The sequence below is a fragment of the Rosa chinensis genome, chromosome 1, assembly GCF_002994745.2.
Source record: "Rosa chinensis cultivar Old Blush chromosome 1, RchiOBHm-V2, whole genome shotgun sequence".
Lineage (NCBI taxonomy): Eukaryota > Viridiplantae > Streptophyta > Magnoliopsida > Rosales > Rosaceae > Rosa > Rosa chinensis.
Window position 1 is genome coordinate 52,435,024 of NC_037088.1, and position 23,922 is coordinate 52,458,945.

Below are 23,922 nucleotides of genomic sequence, written 5' to 3' on the forward strand. Positions count from 1 at the left end.
GTAATCGAGTTGCTCACTGTCTAGCAAACTCAGCCTATGAAGCGAATCATGCCTCGGTTTGGATAACACAACCTCCAGATTTCATTCTGGAACTACTTAAAGATGAATGTAAACATTTGGGATGATTTATCCCTTTGAATGAAAGTACCTTTGGCTCAAAAAAAAAAAAAAATTATATATATATATATATATATATACACTAATCAAATTAAATAGTACCCTTAATATAGTTAAATAATAGTGTATTTCATGGTTTTTATGGTTAAAGATATTTTAGGTAATTTGGGTTGTGTATTTAGTAAAATATTAGACTGAAAAATTAAATAGTAGGTATATTGAGTAAGGAGTGTGTATTAAAAACTTCTCAGTGAAGAATTATATATGTGACATTAGATATTCAAAAATATACAATATAGAGAGCAAGTCTCAACCTGAAATCTGAAAAGAAAGGGTTCGTCCCATTTTAGAATCCTACAACACGTTTCACCTAATAATATCTATCTAACAATTAGATGTTAGGTCCAAAACAACAAAAGAGAAACAAGAATTAAACAATTCAATTCTTTTCAATTGAGCTAAGCTAGCTAGGTTGCTAACTTTCTATTCAGTTACAACTGTAGAGTACAGTTACGTGTGTAGAATGAGGAACATAGGGATTTTGATGGGTAGAGATTGATCGAGTTGTAATGGCCTGTCATGGCATTTGAACCTCAGAAAGGGGCTCATAAGTCATATGATAGATTCATATGAGGATTATGAGCTTTGGCTATATTATTTATAGGACACCACAGATGTGTGGTTTGAGGACTTAGAGATCTGGTTATGTCTCTTGCTTCAAGTCATGTACAAAACCATCTTGTTTCTTTCCGGCCGGAAATGAAACTCCTTTGTTGTTGTACAAATATTGTGGCATTCCAAATTATACGTGGTCCTAAATATAAATTTATATTTTTTATGGCATAAACAAAGCTTACCGGGTATATTCCATTGAAATCTTGATATGATAAACCAATTAAGAGCAATTACTGCTAAAAATGATCGTAATTACGTATAATAGATGTCCTAATTGAACTTGCTGCAAGTTAGAGTGATAACTCTTACTTTACTATCACTCTGGTCTTATATCTTTCTCTCAACCTCTTTCCTCCAGGAGACGAAACACATTCTTCTTACTCCTATTGCCGTTGCAATATATTGACGAGTTTATTCTACCCTTTAGGCACGATTCTTTCGATCTGGAGTCCACACTTAAGAATCTGTTGCACCTTAAGTTGGGGTTGAGTTTGAATTTTACGGACATATGTAAGGTTGAGGTAGGTTAAAGATTTTTTTTTTTTTATATATAAAAAAAAAAAAAATTGGGTTGCTTTTGGAGTTTGGATGTTCTGTTTTTGTAACCCAACAAGCTCTTGGGCTGCTGGGGTTTTTCTAGCCCTAAATGCCAGTCAATTTACATAAATTCATAGCCAACTAATTCTTTTATTTTGAGGGAATCCAAAAAAATAATGAATCACTCAATTATGATCACGTCCAAAAGAAAAAAAAAAAAACAATTATGATGATGTAGTCATAAAATTTTGTTGATTTATTTCTGTTGAGAAATGGGAACCAAACCAAAACAGTGTCTAGCTACCTCCAACATCAAGCAAAAAACGTGGGAACATTGAAGACCAACCTCAAATTCAAGGAAGTAGTGAAAGCTGTTAGTGAATCAACAACAAAGTTTCTTTCTTTTTTTTCCACTACAAGGCGGAGTACCATATGCACCGTTTAAAAGCTCCTTTTATTGTTCTCATCATAATTATTGTTTATGGAGGTCAACATTTTTTTATATTTTTCATGCTTATTCTACTCAAAATAAAAATTATATTTATTAAAAATTGACTCTTGGTTAGGCTAAATGTGACTTAAACAATGGTTAAATTATTACTTTAAGAATTTCAGACTCTTAACGTATGTAATGCACATTCATTTGAATAAAAAGACTTTTACGTTTATTAAAAAAAAAAAAAAAGACTTTTACGTTTGTGAGTTGTGACACAGACAAAAAGCATGAGTTGCAAATCTTTACTTTGTCCGAAAAGTCAAGAAGTTTTGGGACTTGGGAGTAGTTACTGCAAATGACTGTGAGTGGTGCCATTTGCCCAACAAAGTCCACATCGATCCCATGGCATTAATGGCCATCGTCCTTCCTGAGGTCGTGGATCAAACTCAGTCCTTCAATAAAGGGAAAGAGACGTCAATTACAGAAGGGACCCATTTTACATGAAAACCAAAGCACAGCGAGCCAAATGGACACATTACCATCTCCTAATCTCACCTCTTATCTTCTCCACAACTCTCGAACCCTCTGTGCCTCTCTCTCTGCTCAAACACAAGCTCTGACACAGAATGAGCATGGCGGCCACGCTCAGCTTCCTCAAGCTTCCTGTTCTCCTTCCCCACAAAACCAACTATTGCATCTCAAAATTACAAGTACAACCCTCATCATCAAAACCCAATATTCCAAAGCAGGACTCAACTACTTCCCCACAGAAACTAGTCATCACAACCACCCTCCACAGCCTCAAGTCAGCTTCTCTTCCCCTCACAGCTCTCGCATTGCCATTTTTCTTGGACCCCAAGGCAAGTGCATTTCCGTCATTTCACTCTTGCCATTCTGGTTCCATATTTTGTGAATTTTTGTTTTTGCTTACTTTTAAGTTTAATGCAGGATGCATTTGCTGTTGGTGGGGAGTTTGGGATTTTGGAGGGAAGGACGTTTGCTCTGATACACCCAATTGTGATGGGCGGGTTGTTCGTTTACACATTGTGGGCCGGGTATTTGGGCTGGCAATGGAGGCGGGTCAGGACAATCCAGAATGAGATTAGTGAGCTCAAGAAGCAAGAGAAGCCTACCCCTGTCACACCAGATGGGACACCAGTTGAAGCACCACCATCTCCTGTTGCTCTTCAAATTAAGCAACTCAGTGAGGTAGGCTGATTTTGTATCCATGTATTCCTAATTGTTCTATATGCTTGGAAGGAAGGTCTCCTTAATGTATTAACTTACCAGTACCACGATACAGAGTTGGTCTACCATTGCATTGCCAACGTATTACTAGCTGAAAATAATGTGTTGGTACATGCCAAACGCCAGTAAGTAGTAACCCTTTTTAGCGGTATAAATGTTACTTATACGATCATACCAAAAAAATTTAGAGTAAGTGGAAGATAATTTCATTGGTAATAAGCATCGTTTAGTGGATCAAGCCGATGTAAACATCATAATCAGCTGTGATAGAAGTGTTGATCAAATGTAAAACCCTGAAATTAATGGGATGAAAGTGTTGGCCACAGTAGTTAATATTGGGTTGTACTTGCTTATGGCTGCGACACAAAAATGTATGTGTCTCTGCTTTATTTAGTGATTTGTTTTATAGAAATTTTATACTTGATGGGAGGGTCTGATATATTGAAATTTTGCACATCAGGAAAGGAAGGAGTTGGTGAAAGGGAATTACCGGGATAGACACTTCAATGCAGGATCAATACTGCTCGCTTTTGGAGTTTTTGAGGCGATTGGTGGAGGAGTTAACACATGGTTTAGGACTGGAAAGCTATTTCCGGGTCCCCATTTATTTGCAGGAGCAGGTAAAACATGGGTTTTGTGTATGCAAAAACTAGAGCAAAATAACATACCAAGAAACTATGAATAATGTGTGCCAAACCCGAGTTGAAAAAGGCTCGATTGAATTTACTTGATGTTTTTTCTTGTTGACAGGCATCACGGTGCTATGGGCAGCAGCTGCTGCACTTGTACCTGCAATGCAAAAGGGGAATGAGACGGCTAGAAGCCTTCACATTGCAATCAACGCGATAAACGTTCTGCTTTTCATATGGCAGATACCTACTGGACTTGACATAGTTTGGAAAGTGTTTGAATTCACTAAATGGCCTTGAATTGCAGACTATTGAAGGTTAGTCACTTTGCATTTGGTGTATTCGAGTTTAAGTACCATCTGCAACTTCAAATCTTCATAGCCTTGTACCAGAGATGTTCTTTTCGTGTTTGATGTAGGTGTAAAGAGTTTCTTTGAAGCATTGGATGCTGTATCTGCTCCAGTTAACGTTTTTTGTATATGTTAAAAAGGCATTTCACTGTATGCTGTACAGTACCATGAAATACATACTAATCTTTTTACTTAAGCCTAATATATCCATCTATGCTTGACAGCAGGGGTAATTATTGATTACTAATTTAGTGCAATTTTTCCTCTTCTACAACAATAAATCTTATGTCAGCTCGTTCCAAACCATCAACGATTACCACCATTAGAACTTTAGAAGCACCTGAAATGTTGCTCTTTGCCTTGCAACTGTGTAATGTATTGTGTGAATCTGCACTTTCTGCTCTGATGTTCACAGTTCACTGCACTGCCTCCGTTTATAAGCTGAATCTCACAAGATCTTTTCCTAATGAAGAGAATCGCACGAGACAATGCTCTTTCACAATCGTAGCATGAGTCATGATAATAGTACCTTATAATCTGATTATCTAATGCTCTTCTTAGTCATACTGATATATAATATCTCTCAACATAATTGCATCTTTTTCTCTACACTAGGAGTGAGCAGCGCATGGTTATCATCGAAAGTTTGCGTAAGAACAGTGGGGGAAGAATATATTCCTGAGGTAAAAAGGACAAAAAAAGAAGAAGAACATTTGTGCGTGTTGGATGAAGAAATTGGAGGTCAATTTGGACCTCCCATACTTAGTACACCTCTAATTTACTTTTTAAAATACTTGAGAGCAATGTGATTAACCAACAATCTGATTAATTTTAGCTAATAAGGACGGTTTTCTTAAAATCTCACTACCTAGTGTTCTCTTGTCTATGACTCTTTTCAACTTCGATAAGTTGACGAGGAGTTGAATTGTGAGGTATTAATTGACTTTTTATAGAGGATTGAAGGAGCTTGGCAGAGGTGCCGGTGGTTATTGCAATTTTTCATTCTTTTATTTATTTTATTTTTCTTAATTAGAAGGTTAAAATTGGAATATTTGATTGATATTTGTTTTGTAGGGCAAATAAAGTAGACTGTAGGGTGGTAATAGTGGCACCCTTTCTAAAATGCTTTGTTCGGAAACTTATTGGAAGATTGTGAATGTTCTGAATATGGGTCCTCGACCTGAATTACGTGATCTTCAATTCCCATGACAATGTGATCAGAATTTGAATCAAAGATGCACACAGAGCCGAAGTTTTGACCTTGCTAAGGCATAATATAGCCCGCTTCATAACCTTGCTTCTATAGGTTTGGTTCCGTAAGGAGCCATTTTCTTGGGTTGCAGAAATATAAGCTAAGCAGTCGTGAGATGGTTATCCGGAACCCTTGTCCGTGGAGCTAAGGGGACTTCAATCCTCACTCTTATCCCCCGGACTTAGTAGACCCCGGTGCAAATCCGAGGCCTTGACCAGGGTCAGGAACCAGAATTCTAGATACATCAAGCTCTGGTGGTCTGGTCAGTAAGCTTGCATAGGTGCTTTGCTTCATGAAGTTTCATTCAACACTAGACATGAAAAAAACTATCTAAAAAGTACCGAAACTATCTCAACTCAACCCTCCACAAACTAACGAGAAAAGAAGAAAGTAACCTTTCAAAAAAAAAAAAAAAAGTAAAAAAGATAGATATTCTAATGACCCACTTGTTAACTTTCTTCAACTTTCTCAAATCTACTCAAATGGGTCACTGGGAATCGTTCAGCATTTTGGACATTGATTTATGTTTACGTCCTACAGATCTGTCTTTTCCTTTCAGCTGCCCTGCACTCCACTGCTGAAACAAATTAACGAAAATGACCCTCCCCTCCCATACATTGATACAATAAGGCTCTTGATCAAACTAGATGAATCTTAAAGGACATGAAGACAGGCAAAAGTGAAAGTGGTAGCAGCATCTCAAGCCGCAGCAAGCAAAGTCAAGAGGAAGACATGCACAGACATTAGCGGTACCAAAATCCTCAGAAGATTTCAAGAATCATATTACAGTGACCCCTAAATAGATAGCTAGTTTTTGTGATCGTTAAGAATAACAATGGTCTTTTACTGTCAGCCATCATTCATAAACTAACGAAAGAAGCACACTGATATTGCTAGCCAGCCCATTCTACGTTGAAAGCAATACTAACAATCAAGCAACGTGACATGTCCTTCCTGAGAGAGCTAGCAGCCATTAGCACAGTTAAAATTCGAAGAATTAATTCTAATTCTTGCATTAGAAAAATTTGCAGCATGAAGTAAATGAATATGACAATATGAGGTGACACCAACTACCGCAAAATATTTACAAATCTACAGAATGTGAATCATCTATGAATTCTACTTTTTCTCGAAAAGGGTTTTTGATGTTCATCTCAAACTGTTCTAATAGAAACATAACTACACGAATACTCACAGAGTGCTACAGAAATGGGTATTAAACTTGCAAGAATTGAACTGCCACAGTGTATTCACAACACAGACCAAAAGTTATTCTTCCCAGACTGGGGTGGACTGAAATCCCTAATATCAGAGAGAACACATCAGAAATCAATGGTATAATAAAATGTTGTCAATTAGCAGTCAAATCCTAAAGAAAACAAATTCAAAAGTAATGAGGCAATGGGTTTTCTAAAATGTAAAAAGTTCATGCCTGCATGGAGATGTCATTGTTGAAGATTGTTTATGGTGCAGAGAATCCCCAATAACAAACAAGGGGAGGTCACTCCATCATAACTCTTCTAATTTACTCTACTGGATACCAATCTTGCATCATGAATTCAGGGTGCTTTTTTCCCTTCACAAAAGACCAGAAAATTAGGTGCTTTGCCAACATCTGATGCCTTTCTTATTTCTCTCTTCACTTTCCCCTCTTAGCGTGCTTTGCATGTTTTTCTCCGTAATTAGTTCATCCCCTCAATTTTTTTTTTATCTCAAACTTAAGTTGCTGTGCCCAGACTTCTGATCCTATAAATAATAGCACACACGAACCATTTCTCATTGTGTTCAATTCCTAGGTTTCTTCATTGATTCTAGGATAGACTCTCCACCTCGAACTATTCCTTGTGATTAATTATGGCATCACAACCTACTCGTCCTTGGTTTCGACTAAGCTCCATGGTGCGGCCAGCCCCGGCACCAACCCCAGCTCCTGCACCAGCCCCGGCTCCTGCAGCAGCCCCAGCACCCGCCCCGGTACCAACCCCTGCCCCTGAACCTGTGGTTCGACCTACATTGAGGCCGCTAGCTCCTCCTCCTCCTGCTGAACCCACTCCACCACCAGCAGCGGTCCGAGCTCCAACTCTGCCAGCACCAGCAGCAGTCCGAGCTCCAACTCCGCCAGCACCAGCAGCAGTCCGAGCTCCAACTCCGCCAGCAACAGTAGCCCCAACTCCAACTCCACCGCCACCAGTGGTCCGAGCTCCAACTCCGCTCGCACCAGCAGCCCCAACTCCAACTCCACGGCCACTAACAGCCCTAGCTCCAACTCCACGGCCATCTGTTGCGGCACCCCCACCGGTTGCTGCTGCTCCAGCACCACCACTACCTCTGGCTGTGACGAGTTCTACTGCATCTGTTCCATCGTCCCCAGCTCGCGGCGTTAGTTCTGCTCCCTCAGCAGCATCCCCTCCTGCAACTGCAATTGTCATCACATCCGCTTCATCAGTACCATCATCTCCTAGAAAGGTAGCCCCATTCTCTACATCAGGGGTGCCATCTCCTAGAAGCAGGGTCACTACTTCAATGTCTGACTATCCAGCTACCTCCAGAGCAGTACCACCACCACAGACTTCTCCACCAAAACCCTCAGCTGCTACAATTTCAGTGCCACGACAAACTTATTCTCCACCTAAACCCAGAAGCACAACCATTTCATTACCCAGTACTGCTCGGGAGCCTAGTCCCAGTTACATTCCACCTACCAGAACCCTTAAGCCTGTGAATAATTCCCCACCTCAGTCGCCTAGCAGGCCCAAACCTACTGTCCCGCCACCCTCTCCTCTCAAACTGCCACCATCTCAGTTAAGGTCCAGCACTGTAGATCAAACTGATCAAAGGATTCCATTAGAGACTGAGCAGAAGACGGTGCTGGTCCAAAAGACCATTGATCAAAAGCCGACTTCCTGGTTCAGTACTGGAGTCTCAAAGCAGGATCATGACTCTACTCGTGAGTCCCAAAGGCCTGGAAATCATGCCCACCATGCAAAGAAGGAAGAGAAAATCACCAAGAAGAAGTTATCATCTGATTCTGAGGAGGCTCCAGGCATGAGGGTTATAACTCTTGCAGGTGATAACAAAGGGGCTTATATGGAACTCATTCAATCCCCTAATAAACATCATGAGCAACGTGGGGAGCATTCTCATTATCTTTTCAAGAAAGGCCACAATGGTAAGTCGGCACAGACAGTTGGGAGTCATGAATCTGATAAAAGCTACAGCAGCAGCAGCAGTGGCGAGGAAGGCAAGCCAAAAATGAAGGACAAAAGTCACCACAAAGGAATTAAGGCAGGGAGCTCATCACTGCTGCCTCTGAGTTCATTCACAAACAGCAATGTTCAAGGTATCAACAACTCCATTGTGTACAACAGTTCCTGCACTCACCATGACCCAGGCGTGCACCTTGCTCTCACTAGGAAGCCCAATGGGGATGGATTCGATGTCAAGAACCATGTCAATGGCCGACACAGTTAAGTGAGAGACAAAAAGCACAACAACACACAACTGAGAATTGATCAAAGGATAACTGTTAAATGGTTTTAATTAATTACTTTCATGTTTTTGGATTTATTAGGCTACTATATAATTTGTGATGAGAGAATAAAATATGAGTGATATATGTAAGTGTTGGAAAAAGGGGGCATATAGGGTTCTGAATCTTCAGCTTCCACTCCTAGTTGGATGTGACTGAAGATTGTTGATCGCCTTGTATCTTGTATCTTATTAATACCACAAAGGGAACTTGTATCTTTTCTTATTAATACTATTGCAGCCTAAATTTGATTCAGAAACTCATTACACATTTCATCCAACACCATCTGGGCATTTCATCATTACTATAATGCAATGTTTCTGAGCATAGAAAATCTAAAGTCGGAAACTTGAACAATGAATAACAGCTTCAAAAATACACTCATTTTGGTTCCTTGCTGTGGTTTTTGAGCATCACGGTGGCGTAATTGGTTTCAGCAGAGACGGGGAGATAGGGGCACGAATCAAGAGAGGCTTCTCTGAGAAACAAGAACTTCGTCACGGGCATGGCATCAGATAAAGTTGGGTTCTTGATTAGATTGGAGTGGGACCCAGAAGAATCTCGGAGGAGTTGCTTGCTTCCTCGGAAAACAGAGGAGATCGAAAAGTGTGGGGGAGAAAGGAGAAAGAGTCTCAAAATTTGAGTGCGGATAGGAAAACGAAAAACCTCGAGTATTTGACCCATTTTCTTGAAGGTGGGTATGGGTCGGCCTGGTTAGATTAGGGCCCATTTGGGTCCATCTTTGAATGGGTGAGTGAAATGATGTAATGACTAATGATTGATGTTTGTTTCTGTTTTATAATGAGTGGTAACTGAGTGTATTGGCCGGCGGTGGAAGTTTCATTTATATTTATTCAGATGATTGGAGACTTTTGTCTCTTGTACGCTTGCTTTCAATAAGTAAGTGAAATTATATAAATGAGCGGCATTAATTTTTCCAGCATATACTGTTAATAAAAAGGCTTCTAATTCTTTAGCCTGAAAAGAAATTCTTGATGTCGGATCTTTAGTGATGGAAGGTATGAGATGGACTGTTAGGATTGGTAAAGACATTTTATTCTAGACTTTTAATTGGGTTTTGCCTTATCCTCTTTATTTGATAATCCTGAAGATGAAAGGAACAGTTTCTTCTTTTATTCATAACTTTCAGTAGAATAAAGATGCTCTTTCTTTATTGCTTCTTCATGACATTGTTATGCAAATTCTTGCTGTTCCTATTCCTGTGAATGATATGCCGGATGAATTTGTTTGGGGACCTTCAGGCTCAGGTAAGTTTTCTATCAAGAGTGCTTCTTGGTTACTTGCACAGAAGAATGCCTCTCATTCTAAATCCAAGGTTTTGAATAAAATTTGGCATTTGAATATTCCTCCTAAAATTAAGATTTTTGCTTGGACTCTTTTGAGAAATCGACTAAAGACAAGAGATAAGTTCTCTCTTTATAATCTTAATATTCCTTCTTGTTGTCCTTTATCCCAGAATGACATTGAAAATTTAAACCATCTTTTTATGCATTGTAACTTTGCTCAGGCTGTTTGGAGATTCTCAAATAACATACCTATTCCTAATAATTGGTTTGGTTCTTTTGTTTCTTGGATAGAATCTTTGTTCATAATCCTGACATTACTGCAGATACTATATCACAAGTTCTTATTTCTTGGTCAATTTGGCAGACCAGAAATCAGGTAGTTTTTAAACAGTTAATTCCCTCCCCTTCTCAAACCTTCTTCGAGGCTGTTACTCTGGGAGCTAACTACTGCAAGCTAATCTTAAAGTGTATAATACTGTTTCTAAGTACTTTCATATTAAATGGAATCCTCCAGATCATGATCAAATTAAAATAAATTTTGATGGTTCTGTGAGGCAGGGTAATGCTTCTCTTGGCTTTGTTTTTAGGAATGCTGATGGTCAACCTATTTTTGCTGCTTTTAAGAATCTGGGACCTACTTCAATACTCATTGCAAAAGCTACAGCTCTCAGGGACGCTTTACATGTTGCTCAATATTATAACTTTTCCAGAGCTCTAGTTGAAGGAGATTCTAAAGTGCTTATGGATTGCATTCTTAAGAAGATAACTACTCCTTGGCGGATTAAGACTTTGGCATAGGATATTTGGAAGATTTCTTCTTCTTTCTCTTTCATCAAGTTCAGGCATATTTTCAGGGAGGCTAATTTTGTGGCAGACAAATTAGCAAACTTTGATCTTCAAGATCGTTTTGCAGCTGTTTGGCATCATTGTCTCCCCCTTTCTGTGTCTCATGTGTTCCATTTGGATCAGCTGGGTAGGGGAGTGCCTAGTGGTTTCTCTCTATAGTTTGTTTTCTTTTTTTGTTTCTGTCATAAAAAAGAAAAATGCCAGCATATAATACTTCATTGATTTATGACTGAAGTTTCAGGATGATTATGTGTTTGTCATCTGGCCTTAGTTTAATATGATGAAATCTTCTAAAAATTTTATATAAACCCTAGCCTCGAGAGTGAGTAAGAGAGAAAGTAAAATCCTAGCATTCTACACGAAACCTAGCTTGCATATGGAGGAGATGGAGCTGATCGACGACAGGGCGGTTCGCCTGTTTGTCTTCGCTGGCGGTGGTCGGGGCGAGGGATTGCGGCGGACATAATTCTATTTGGTCGGAAATTTGCTGACTAAGAGAGCATTCAACCTGAATTCCTTCAAAGGGATGTTCCGGTCGATGTGGGTCTTGAATGGCCGCTACACGATTCAGGAGCACGGTGATTGATTTCTATTTACCTTTTTGGAGCCTTCTGATTGGAATCAAATTATGAGAGGAGGACCGTGGGGCTTCGACCATGTACCGGTGGTTTTGGCTCCGTACTAAGGCTTCAGTCATAGCCAACGTCCCTCTCAACACGCTATCGTTCTAGGTTAAATTCAGAGGCATTCCACCAGCTTTTCAGACTGATGTATCTGGTTGATTGGCAGCGCCCTTGGCCGGTTTGGTTACAAGGATTCTGTAGAGTTTGCAGCAAGTCAGGTTTGAATCCACGTGAAAATTGATTTGCAGTAGCCATTTTTTTTCCGTCAAAGCTTCACGGTGGACGACTACGTCGATCTAGATGCGAACTTCTCTTTGAGAATTCGTATAGGCATTGCAGGGACTGTGGCTTGCCCTACGTTGGTCTGTCGCTGCCTTAGGCGGTCCAAGCTGCTGCACCACCTACACAATGCAATATGGAGCAGGCTTTGGCTAAGTTTCAAACCGTTCCTACACCTGGCCCCATGTTCCCGATGTCGTGCCACCAACATTATCTATTGCGATGTTTGATGGTCTTCCAGTGGCATTGCTGAGGACACACAAGACTATTACTATCCAGAAGTTTGATTCTCATGTTGCTATGTAGTGGCTGTTAGTGGAATGATGAGGAAGAGAGATGGGGGTGATAATTTGTCGCCCAAGAAACCAAGGCTAAGCCTAGTAGTGGGTAGGACTAATTTGGATGTAAAGTCTATGGGACTGGCTTTGGTGACTATTGCACAAGAGGCTTTTAAGAAAAAGAGGTGGCCTAGAGGAGCGAAGAATAAGAAGTCTATTGAGGTTAAGGCCAAGAAGACATTTCCAATGAAACGCTCAAAAGTTTCCATGAAAAGAAAAGCTAGTGAATAGTTTGGCTGAGTTTAATTACTATGCTTCCTAAGGTTGAGAACTCTAACCCTAGGTCTAGTCATAACGTTACATCATGACTCACCCTATTTGGGCTACGACAAGATTGAATTATGTCTAGAAAACCCTAAAGTAATCTAATGTAACATCACCATGAGAATAAACTCAAAGTAACTACTATCTGACACTACTAGGGAGAGCTTCAAAACAACTCAAGTATGATCCTAATTTATTCATGTTTTCAAAGGACCACCTTACGCAGAACTGGTATCCTTAAGGATGCCTACAGACACAGTAGCCTAAGATTTTTTTTAAAAAAACCCATAATAAATTTCCAAACCTGAGCCTATAACTAAGAGGTAAGCAGGCAAAAATTCTAGCCCATCATCAAGCCAAGAGCTCCCATCAACACCATCACCGCAACACTTACCAATACTGCAAGAGTAGTAGACTCAACAACCAATAGGACATAGCCACTTTCTATTTAAAATGTGGGCCACCATCCCCGTTAGAAGCATCTATACCAACATTATCCTTTTTGTCGTTCTTAACCACACTAGCGACGCTCATACCAAGAATCAAAGCACCTTCAGTCCCACTATCAACACCATAAATGTAGCGATCCAACTTCTTGTTATTAAACGGAACCAAAGGATTAGCAAAGCGGACTACCTGAAAAAATCCTTGATCCCAATCCGCAACACTCCCCAGTGGAGTAGCACCGCCTTGATCCAAATTCTAACTTGTCATCGGGAGACCATTCTGCTTAACTTTTGATTTTTCTTTGCACCTTGAGATAAATAAACAATTTTGAATTTAATATTAGGACTAAATACTGTTTAGTCCTTGAACTTTTGTCTGAAAAACACTTCAGTCCCTGGCCTTCTAATTTCACACGTTTAGTCCTTGAACTCTCAAATTTTGAACCAATAGGTCAATTCCGTTACTCTTCGTCCAGACACTCAGTTAAATTGCTGACGTGGCAGTTTTTCCGCAAGGAAATGTCCATTATACCCTCATTTCCTTTTTTTTTTAATTCTTTTTTTTATATATTTTTTTCTTTTCCGGTTTATCTCTTCTTCTCTCTCCCCTGCAGAAACCTCAACACAACCCCTCGATCTCCTATGCAACCTTCCCCTCCTCCTTCAAATAAACAAAAACCCATTGTCAAATTCTTCTCTCTCCCTCGTACAACTGAACTGAAATCCCAAACACAATCAAGAACAAAAAAAGACAGAAATTTTAAAACACCCGAGAGGAGACAAAGGAGATGGTGAAGATGACCCATATCCATTCGGAAGCGCAAAGCATAGAAAAGGCGGCGCTGAGGAAGACCAGACCCATCTCACCGACCCGAATCCGAACTCTGGTACCTCCCTGGGTTCAAGCATGTCCCCTCCTTCTTCCCCCTAGACTTCGGCCTCCTCCGCCTCGACCACGCCGACGACAACACCTCTTCTTCAAGCCCTCAATCTCTTATTCTACTCATTTCCCCTCCAATTCTATACTCCTTTGTTTCTGCAATTCACTACTAAGAAACCCATCATCACTCCACTCCGGCCTGGGAGCAGCTGCACTCCTGCCCCTGGCACTCCGTCCTCCCCTTCTGGCGTGACGCCTACGCAATGGCCTGCCTCCATGTCGCCAAGCTCCACTTCGCCGTCGGTGATTTCACCAATGCACTCCGTGCCCTCGACAAGGGCCTCCTCATGGGCGGCTCGCTCTTCAAATCAGAGGTTAGGTTCGTAATTTCACACAATGAAAAAACAGAGTGGTAGAAGGTAGGGATGGAGGTGGTGGGGGGTGGGCCAGGTGAGGAAGAAGAAGTGAGGAAGTGATGAGGAAGAGATAAACAAAAGAAAAAGGAAAAAAAAAAAAGGAAAAAAAAAAGAATAAATAAAAAAAAGGAAGTGAGGATATAATGGACATTTTCCCGCGGAATGACTGCCACGTCAGTAATTTAACGGAGTGTTTTGACGGAGAGTAACGGAATGGACCTATTGGTTCAAAATTTGAGAGTATAAGGACTAAACGTGTGAAATTAGAAGGCTAGGGACTGAAGTGTTTTTCGGGCAAAAGTTCAATGACTAAACAGTATTTAGTCCTTAATATTATATAGTATTAATTAGATTCTAAGTAACATGTTAAAAAAAAATAGAGTTTTAGGATGATATTAATGATTAAGATAATGTTATGTACCATAGAGCATTAATACACTAAAGAAAATTTCCCATGTTGGAGACTTGGAGCTAATAACTGTTCCAAAACCAAATCTTAGGTTTATTTAGTCTGTAGGAAATGTTTTTTTTTTTTTTTTGAAATGAGGCTGGTGCAACTGCCATCAAGCCTTGATTAATGAAATTGCAGAATACATGGGGGGGGGAGGCGTAGAGCCTAAACCCCAGATTACAATAAACATAAAGAGAACATCCCGAAATAATATCAGGATTCTCCATAAAATCTATGTATTCTAACAAGCACCAGTTAACAAAGAGTGCACGAATGGCTACTCTATTTGCTTTGACATAGTGGTGACATACCGGAAAGATAACTCTATAACGAAGAAGCATCATTACAAATAGCACAGCTTTCCCACTATGTTGCCGCACAGAAATAAATATGGCGGAACTTAATTTCATCTTGCCACTAGGAGGTTGCGTCCATTTGATCAAACAAACAGCTCGTCACCTCACTAGGCCAGACAAGGCACACAGAGTGTGCATACCGGGACAACGCCCACGTTGCCCTGCTAATCTAGGATAGGGACTTACTTCCGGCATAAAGCCACATTTAATTAATTCTAAAAAACGATAAAACATAACAAAAGCATAGTATGGGTCTTGGGCCAAAGCCTAAGCCCAAGCCAGGTATGAAGCTTGTAGGTGCATCTCCACCAGCAGCATGCAGTAAGTGCTGCTCCACCCATAGCAGCAGCTCTGGAGCCACCAAAGCTGCAAGAACGGATCGCTGGCCGTCCCTTCCTCCGCCCATCATCCCTGTCCCGTTGACAAGGAGTGCCGGCCAGCCTAGCTAGCCCCCTCCTCGAAGCACCAAGTAAAGCCAAACCAAATTGAGACCCAATCTGATTTGCGCATACCGGAACCCGTTCTTGCCGTTGCCCGCTCTTCAATACCAGAAGATCGTTCGCGCTCTGACCAAATCGACCCAGGCGCCACCCCCTTCCTCTAAATAGCTGCTGCCTTTCCCCAACAAGGCTACCACACAAACTGGACAACAAATCCACCACCACACCGTCGCCACACTGACTGGGCTCACCACCGGACACTAAATATTTTCTCGCCCGTCCGACGATGACACCGCGGGGGCTTGTCGTCGGATTAGGCATGCACTATCAACGGGAGTCTGCTAGGGTTTTGAGAGAAAAGTCGAATAAAAAATCGTCGGAAATGCTTTTATAAAAGAAAAGATTTGGTATGTCATACGAGAAATTAAGTCAAAAAAGTATGTATGGCAATAGAATAAAGGCAACTTGCACGAAGTACATTTCTTAGTGGAAAGAATATTTATTTTTCTATGAAGGCAACAGAACAATGTGTATTATACAATATGGTACGCGTAGCATGAAAAACAAAATTATCTTGGAAGATAAAAATAAATAAATTATGATAAAATCCAAAATTGCATTAGACAATATTGCGAAAGTATTTATATATATATATATATATATATATATATATAGGGTGGTGCTATTCACACACTTTTTTTCTCTATTCACACACCCTCTTTATTTTTCTATTACTTTAATTCAATTTTATTTTAAAAATTACCCTAATTACCCTTATAATTATTATTATTATTTTTTTATTTTATTTGACAAGTCAATCATTCTTAGATCCTAAACCCTTATTTCCCCGCAAACACAGAGGACTTTAAAACTCTTTTCGATTCCCTCTTTTCTTTTTTATCAAAAACTTCTTTAGCATAGTCATTCCATCTCTCTATTATGATGCTTTGAAGTTTAATCATGATAGAACAAGAAACTTTAGACCCATCTTTTGAGAAAGTTTTACATTTGATTTGCAATGGAGTCATGGAAAAAAAAATGAGTTCAACAATCATTCGAGCCCCTTTTAATCCATTATTCCTGGTAAGATTCTAACTGAAATTATTTGGTATATTCGAATCCATTGAGCAACTATAGAACTTTACAACAACCTAATAATAATGGCCTTATGATTATAAACATAATTTGTTTTACTATATTATGCTAGTAGAACATAATTTTTTCCCGACATGAATATTGCAACTCATTGTATTCAATAGTATGTAGAGCATCTCCAAATTTTGTATACATTATCAGCTGCAATGTGGAAGCTTGTGGTTGAAGTGGATAAAACGCTGATTCCATATTTTTTTTTCGATTTGAGATTGATGCACCTAGATTAAGAGTCATAAACAAACAAGCATTGAGTTTGGTACTTTGCAAAGTATGATCAGAACAAACTTTACAATTTGGATTCAGTTGGGTGAAGGTGATTACTTGGGAAGCATATTCTTTGTCTAATAATACAGGTCCTTCTACTAGACGTATTATTTTTCCTTCATTTATAGGTTAAAAAAAATGAATTATTTTATAATGATATTTGATTCATAATTGAATTGCCAAATAGAAAAAAGAAAAAAGAAAAAAGAAAAAAGAAAAAAGAAAAAAGAAAAAAGAAAAAAGAAAAAAGAAACAGATTTACAAGGGAGGGTAGTTAGAGTAATTTATAACAAAGATTGAATTAAAGTAATAGAAAATTAAAAGGGGTGTGTGAATAGAGACACACCCTTTTTGAATAGCACCACCTTATATATATATAGTCGATAACATAAATCATCTATGCATAATTAAAATGAAAATTGATTGATCGTAATGACCGAGGCTACCACAACTCCTTTTCAAGGTCCGAGAACGACACAATGGCAAGCAATCACGGCGGACCAGGCTGTGCGTTGTCAAAGAAACAGCTGTCATTGAGGTCTGAAGAGAAACCCTAGCTAATTACTATATATTGAGATCGATGAAGATGCCAGTTCATAAAGACTATACGTATTATTTCTAAATGTATAGATAGTTATTGGAACTACATAATTTTGATACAAATAAAAATAGAGCAAATACAAGAGAGCTAAGTTGATCACCAACGCACCTCTATAGTATACTTACTACAGAACATTGATGAAATATCTATACCTACTCTTCATTCTTGACTTGTATGGATCCCACAAAATTCTCTAACCAGAAATAAGCCACTGGAAATAATCCAATAATTATACCCTCCCTGCATACATTCATGTATTTTGCCTGCAAACCAATAACATCTCCAAGTTTCTAGTGGGTCTTTTGTGCTGTGTAAAGCCTTGAATGCTTGCATGTGCCATTGGAATGACAGATATGATGCATCAATTCTGAGTAACTCCAACAACTTTCCCATATTTTTATTTTTCTCTATTTTAGGAAAAAATTAGTTTTGTTTGCTCCAACAGATTCCCTATAACTATCCCCGATGATAGTGATGAAAGAGAAAACTAAATTCCCTATATTTACAGCAAACTCCAAAATTTAAGGAAGAATTATGGAGATTTTATAGATTACTGTAAACTAAGGAATCTGTTGGAGTTGGAGAAGAAAAATTGACTTTTGCTTCTCTATAATATAAAAATTATAGGGAAGCAGTTGGAGTTGCTCATAATTTTTGTATATAAGGTCCTAGTTAATCCCAATTTCTGGTTCTGAAACATCTTTTCCATTTTCAGAAATTGGTATATAGTTCCTTTTATAGACTAACGTTATCACTTTGCATTCAAGAAACTGGCTCAGAACTCTGCACAGTGTCCAAATTCTTTGAGTATCTGTTCATATGTCATTGTTATAAAATTGGATATTTTGGTATTGATTTACACCCTTCTAGTACTTTGTGCAGGTAACCACCATCATTAGGGGAAGCCAATTAAGCTTTCATTATAGTATATATAATTATACAGAACAATATTAATGAAATATCTATACCGACTCTTCATTCTTGACTTGTATGGATCCCACAAAATTCTCTAACCAGAAATAAGCCACTGGAAATAATCCAATAGTTATACTCTCCCTGTATACATTCATGTATTTTGCCTGCAAACCAATACTATCTCAAAGTTTCCAGTGGGTCTTTTGTGCTGTGTAAAGCCTTGAATGCTTGCATGTGCCATTGGAATGACAGATATGATGCCTCAATTCTAAGGTCCTAGTTAATCCCAATTTCTGGTTCTGAAACATCTTTTCCATTTTCAGAAATTGGTATGTAGTTCCTTTTATATATAGACTAACATTATCACTTTGCATTTAAGAAACTGGCTCAGAACTCTGCGTAGTGTCCAAATTCTTTGAGTATCTGTTCATGTGTCATTGTTATAAAATTGGATATTTTGGTATTGATTTACACCCTTCTAGCACTTTGTGCAGGTAACCACCATCATTAGGGGAAGCCAAGTTTCCATTGGAACGGGTTAGAGCGTGTATGACAAAATGCCTCAATGAACTGTGCTAGGTTTATATTTTTTTAAGTTTCCAGTATGAATGTGCAGATTGAATGGTGAATCTTAACAGTAGCATTACAAAATATAATACTAATAATCAAACCTGTATAAACCTTTCTGTGCAACTTAGTACCAACCTAATCTCAGTGGGACATGTAGGAAATAGCTAGATTGGTTTGGAGTGCAACATGCATGGAAGTTATACTTTTTGCTTGCTGTAGAACTTTTAATCGATCATGTCGACAGTCGATCCTTTTGCATTAGTGGAGGTTCATTTCAGATCAAAGATCAACCACATTTTCGTTTCTTTGCCAAAACTTTGTTCATTATGATAAAAGATGTAAGTCTGTGGTCAGACACAGGACCAGAGCGAGCTGTCCCACTCCCACACCGAGCGATATAAAGATCAAATTGCTTTAAGAAGAATCCGAAGCATTTTATTTAGAAGAATCCGAAGTATTTTATTTAGCTTTAATGAGCACTCAGAAGACCCATAAAGCCTAGAATTGGTGCTACCATCCAAACTGGTCTTAGCCTTCTAGCTTGGGATACAAGCAAACAAGTTGCTAAGAGCCAAAGAACATGTATTATTAATAGAACCCATCTAATTCTTCTATGGCTCTGTTTCCCTTTGGCTAGAACCTTTTCTTAAGCCTCTTCCAGCTAGGCTTTCGCTCTCATGGAACATTCCACTTCTTCATGCCTGATTTGCTTCTACTTCTTCATGCCTGATTTGCCCCCGAAAATAGTTCGCTGGTGGCAGACTAAGCTTTCACTCATGATATACCAGAAATGAGCAAGGCATAAGTTTTGCATAAGAATTAAACCTGACCAACAGTACTGAAAAATGCAGTATCTCGATGATTTCGTACTGCGAATGAAAGGTACAGTTTGTCAAGTCCAATATGTCCACTGCTACATTTCTGAAAGGGCATTTGAGTCCAGCAAAAAGAAAACTAAAGGAACTTGTAATCCCTCAAAAGGAGAATGGAAATGAGATGATAATAGGAAGTAACACCTGAAAAGTTTGCCTGGTTATGGTGGAATCTGTACTGGCAAACACCTGGCCTGATGCCTCATTGTCCAGGCCGGTAGAAGTGACTTTTTTCCAATAAGAAGGTGAAAGGTGATATAATGGTGCGTATACGAGTCCCACAAGCATAGAATTGTCACATGGGATGAGAGGTTAACATCCCCTGTCTTATAGGTCTCTTACAATCACAAAGAATTGAGAAAGAGAAAAAGTTTGGGTCTTTGCAAACCTTCTGTTGATGAAAGCAATCAGTAGCCGAATATAAATCGCGAATGAGTCAACCGTCTCAAACTCTTAAAAGTTCAGCCTAAATGTGATAAAAAAATTTCGAAAGGTGTTTCCGGTCATCTCGTCAGTACCAAATGGCAGCCCACTTAAATCATGTCAATATTTGTTAAACTTGGTACATATCTGCTTGTTTGTAATTTAGGTTTTGAACAAGATTTGGGAGATAGAAAACCAATCAGGTGATACAAATGTGAGCTGCTGGACCATAAGCATGGCCTAGGGGATTGTAGCAGGGGTAAACACATCCTATCAAGAATTTCGGAACATCGATCATGCCACAAAGACCCAACATTTTGGCTCGTCAAACATGTCATTTACCCACAAACATAGCTACATTCTAGGGGCCCCACTCCTAGGCACGTGTCACCATCTCATTCTCCAACCCACTTGGCCCGCTCCTTTTAAGTTTCTTCTACTCCATAATTATTCCATTCAGCTTCAATTTATACTCATCATTCTCTTGCCCACCAATTCTCTCGTCGACCTTGGTCAGAAGATATGAAGGTGAGTTCTAAGTAGTAGCTAGTGGTAGAACTATGCACCATGATCTCTTGTCAATTAGGGCTCTCAATTGATCCTGTTCCTTCTTTGTTTGCATAGATCTTCAACTGGGTTCATAAGAGGTTTCATCACAAGGTCCTTAAAGGTATATTATTTTCATGAACTTATGGAATCACCAAGTTGAATGTAGCTAACATTTTTTTGTCATGTATATTGTGTTACTGTTGAATTGAGCATGCAGTACTTTATATCTATGTGGTGTTGTACACAGATTTTGCTGTGAACTTGCTTGATCTTGTGTGTTTTTCCAGATGAGGTTGCAGGAAATGGGGAAAAGATTGAACCGGAGAGTAATACCGATAAGGACACACAAGCATTTCTGAGACAAGTTTCCCTTGTGGATGGGCTTGATCAGGGATGGAGAGATGGCATTTTAACAATAGGCACCTTTGGTTTCGACCCCCTAAAACCCTTCAACAACCAAAATGACTACAGGGTTTTGGAGAGCGAGGAGGATGGTAAGGAAGCCCAAGAAGTTTCACATGGTGGTGGTGATTGTGACAGTGATGAAGATACTGATAATGGCGAGTATGAAGAACTGAACCCTTTGATGTTTACAACATTTGGACACAGTTTTGAGGAAACGGAGTCAAACTCTGAGGCCATTGTTGCGAAACCAGATGTGATTTTGGACATCGATGGTGTTCCTCTTGCTCCTTTTGAGGGGTCTAATGAAATCAGTACTGAACCTGATCACGATTCTGAGAGTGATCAAAGGAAGCGCAAAGGTGAAAGGATAACACTGGCTGACTTATTCATGGCTGATGGTCATGATGTTCAATCGCAGCTTGACTCTCGCAAGGTCCAACCAGAGTTGAAGAAGAAAATGAACCCTCGAACAAGGAATGGTGGCCTGGCATTTGCCAAGAAGCTCATTCCTCGTGTCAAAGAGGATTCAACTCCAATCAAGAATGTGCAACGAGTAAGTAAACACTTCAGCAATTTTTCTAGCTTTAATTCCTGGTCTCTTGTTTGGCTAGATAAAGATTAATTAAGACACTGATTCCCATCAAGTTAATGTAATTTGTGGTAGTTTTTGTAAGGTAACGACACAAAATCTATTAGACATCAAAGCATGTCACTGATTCAGTTAATTGATTTCTAATGTCATAGCTGATGAGGAGGATGTTGAAGAGGAAGATCCATCCAGCAGACCTTGATGTCAAGAAGCCTACTAGTGCAGTCGAACTTACCTGTACCAATGTCGAAACTGATGCTTCTGAATCGGTTTCTTTGCTTCCAATTCGAGGTAAGTACTGACTTCTATTCAAACACAGCTTAAACTAGCTCCCACATTTTTTCCTTTAATTTATACATGGATCTCTCAGCTACATATGTTCTTAAGCTTCAACATGGTATCAGAGTTAAAAAGTACCAGAGACACCAATAGAAAATTTGCAAAAGGAATAACCAGTGGATAACATAAAAGGGCTAGCAATCCTCCTTTTGATTAGGAGCAGGAGCTAACGTGTTAAAAATCTTGATCAATCATTAGGATATTATCTCAACATGTCAGCATGACCATGCATGTAAAATTGTAAAGTATTGTTTCTAAGTGTTTTAACATTTTGACCCCAAAAGTATATGTCCTTTCATGTTTCTCATTCTTTTTCTGGGTGTAGCTGCAATATCATGAGTAATATGTACTGATATGCAATTCCAACTAAATCCCACCATCCCTAAAATATGAAATAAAAGGAGTTCAACCTGATGAGGTGACATTATGCAATTCTAATCATATGTCCTTTGTATTTTAATCATGTACTGGTAATGGGTCCTCCTGATAATTGCTGGAAAACAAGTCCAATTAGGAATAATGAAGGCGTTTCCCTCTTCCGGCTTTTATTTTCTCCTTTTATTTTTAATAAAATAAAAAAATTGAGAGACAGAAGGTGAGTTTTCAGGTGTAGTGATTTTTTTTTTTTTTGAATAATTTTTTTTATAGAGTTAGCACCTCGTGCGAAAGACATTATGGAAAAACTAATATCACCTGCTTCTCCATTGAAAAAATAAAAAAGTAAAAAATAAATAAAGGTGTCCATATTATTTCATATTCCTGTTACTTTCTTATAAAAAGGTGATGTCGTATTGTCTTATGAACATGATCTTTATCCTACTAATGTATACAGTCGCTAATCTTTTGGCATTTGCTAATGTATGTATTTGCTAATCCTGTGCAGGTGCCACTTCTGTGCATTGAATAAAGGCCTTCTGCAGGTTTCCTGGGAATTAATGTTCTTTTGTGTTTGCTAGCTATAAATAACTATTTCAAGGACAATGCTAAATAGGATTTTCAAATGATATGAACTGTTGGATCATGTACCAGTTTAATTTGTAATTTTTCTTGATTGCATGTGTTTTAGTATATGATCATTCAAGTTTGGTTGTCTGTGGAACTCATATGCTGTGGTTCTGCCTTGGCATTTTTAATCCATTTGTCCCTCTTCTCCGAATTTCGTCGTCCTCCTATTAATCTCATCATAATGTCAAGGAAGTGGCTCCGTGGTCAGATTCGCATTTTTGTTCTCCCACTTACATCGGAATTGAGTTGACATAATATCATACTACATTTTTATCCGGTTTTGTGGCTTGACGCCAATTGACGCAAAGGGAGAGGATCCTCTCTTAAGCAATAAAGTTGTCTAAGCTTCCTAAGTTTTCAATCGTGTAATGACACGTGTAAAAACAACATCTAATGGTTTGTAATACGTGACTGACTTAAAAAACAAATTGGTTATCTGACTCTTCAACATCGCGCTTGGACTCTCTCTCTCTCTCTCTCTCTCTCTCACTCAAGTTCTTGACTCGTCCTTATGGGATCTGGTGGTTGATAAATTTCTTTCTGGGAATGAAGAGTCTCATTGAAGGAAATCAGTAAATGAATCTGATAACAAAGAACAAATTTACCTTGGAAAAAGAGCTATGACTTGTAATTGGGAAATGGTTGATAGTTGAAAGGTGAGGAGAAGCAGATGGTGTAAAGTGCGCTCTTAGTCTCAGTGATTTCAATTGATGGGTTTGATTTTTGGGGCTGGGTGTTTCACTGATGGGTTTCTTTGGGGCCGGCCCTACCCTTTCTCAAATAGGGTAGGGTAAGGGTCATGCAAGTGAAGCCCGA

The 23,922-nt window shown here is 39.0% G+C and overlaps 4 protein-coding genes across 6 annotated transcripts; 3 read left to right on the top strand and 1 right to left on the bottom strand.

The window, feature by feature from the left end:
* The first annotated feature begins 2,213 nt into the window (after positions 1-2,213).
* LOC112196124 lies at positions 2,214-4,856 on the top strand. 3 transcript variants are annotated; one of them, XM_024336447.2, is made up of 5 exons: positions 2,214-2,625; positions 2,714-2,974; positions 3,474-3,633; positions 3,764-3,959; positions 4,608-4,856. In XM_024336447.2, exons 1-4 carry the CDS (start codon positions 2,392-2,394, stop codon positions 3,940-3,942), a joined length of 834 nt encoding a protein of 277 aa, XP_024192215.1. In that variant the 5' UTR covers positions 2,214-2,391; the 3' UTR covers positions 3,943-3,959; positions 4,608-4,856. The 3 variants fall into 3 exon arrangements, with proteins under 3 accessions (XP_024192215.1, XP_024192207.1, XP_024192199.1); XM_024336439.2 differs by lacking the exon at positions 4,608-4,856 and adding an exon at positions 4,061-4,198 and having other exon boundaries at positions 2,215-2,625; XM_024336431.2 differs by lacking the exon at positions 4,608-4,856 and having other exon boundaries at positions 2,218-2,625; positions 3,764-4,196.
* A 2,223-nt stretch (positions 4,857-7,079) lies between these two features.
* Positions 7,080-7,673, bottom strand: LOC112169512 (fibroin heavy chain-like). The gene has a single exon (XM_024306552.1). It carries the CDS (start codon positions 7,671-7,673, stop codon positions 7,080-7,082), a length of 594 nt encoding a protein of 197 aa, XP_024162320.1.
* A 94-nt stretch (positions 7,674-7,767) lies between these two features.
* On the top strand, positions 7,768-8,715 carry LOC112169519 (swi5-dependent recombination DNA repair protein 1 homolog). The gene has a single exon (XM_024306565.1). It carries the CDS (start codon positions 7,768-7,770, stop codon positions 8,713-8,715), a length of 948 nt encoding a protein of 315 aa, XP_024162333.1.
* An 11,692-nt stretch (positions 8,716-20,407) lies between these two features.
* LOC112173235 (protein TILLER ANGLE CONTROL 1) lies at positions 20,408-23,257 on the top strand. The gene is made up of 5 exons (XM_024310828.2): positions 20,408-20,747; positions 20,844-20,889; positions 21,056-21,726; positions 21,918-22,053; positions 22,985-23,257. Exons 1-5 carry the CDS (start codon positions 20,742-20,744, stop codon positions 23,002-23,004), a joined length of 879 nt encoding a protein of 292 aa, XP_024166596.1. The 5' UTR covers positions 20,408-20,741; the 3' UTR covers positions 23,005-23,257.
* Positions 23,258-23,922: the final 665 nt, after the last annotated feature.

Excerpts from the sequence above, each read along its gene's own strand:
- LOC112169512 (XM_024306552.1), bottom strand. The coding sequence starts at position 7,673 with ATGACAATTGCAGTTGCAGGAGGGGATGCTGCTGAGGGAGCAGAACTA.
- LOC112169519 (XM_024306565.1), top strand. The coding sequence starts at position 7,768 with ATGTCTGACTATCCAGCTACCTCCAGAGCAGTACCACCACCACAGACT.
- LOC112173235 (XM_024310828.2), top strand. Across the intron at positions 20,890-21,055 it reads TCATCACAAGGTCCTTAAAG|ATGAGGTTGCAGGAAATGGG; the intron begins GTATATTATTTT and ends GTGTTTTTCCAG. Across the intron at positions 21,727-21,917 it reads CAATCAAGAATGTGCAACGA|CTGATGAGGAGGATGTTGAA; the intron begins GTAAGTAAACAC and ends CTAATGTCATAG.
- LOC112196124 (XM_024336447.2), top strand. The coding sequence starts at position 2,392 with ATGAGCATGGCGGCCACGCTCAGCTTCCTCAAGCTTCCTGTTCTCCTT. Across the intron at positions 2,975-3,473 it reads AAATTAAGCAACTCAGTGAG|GAAAGGAAGGAGTTGGTGAA; the intron begins GTAGGCTGATTT and ends TTTGCACATCAG. Across the intron at positions 3,634-3,763 it reads CCATTTATTTGCAGGAGCAG|GCATCACGGTGCTATGGGCA; the intron begins GTAAAACATGGG and ends TCTTGTTGACAG.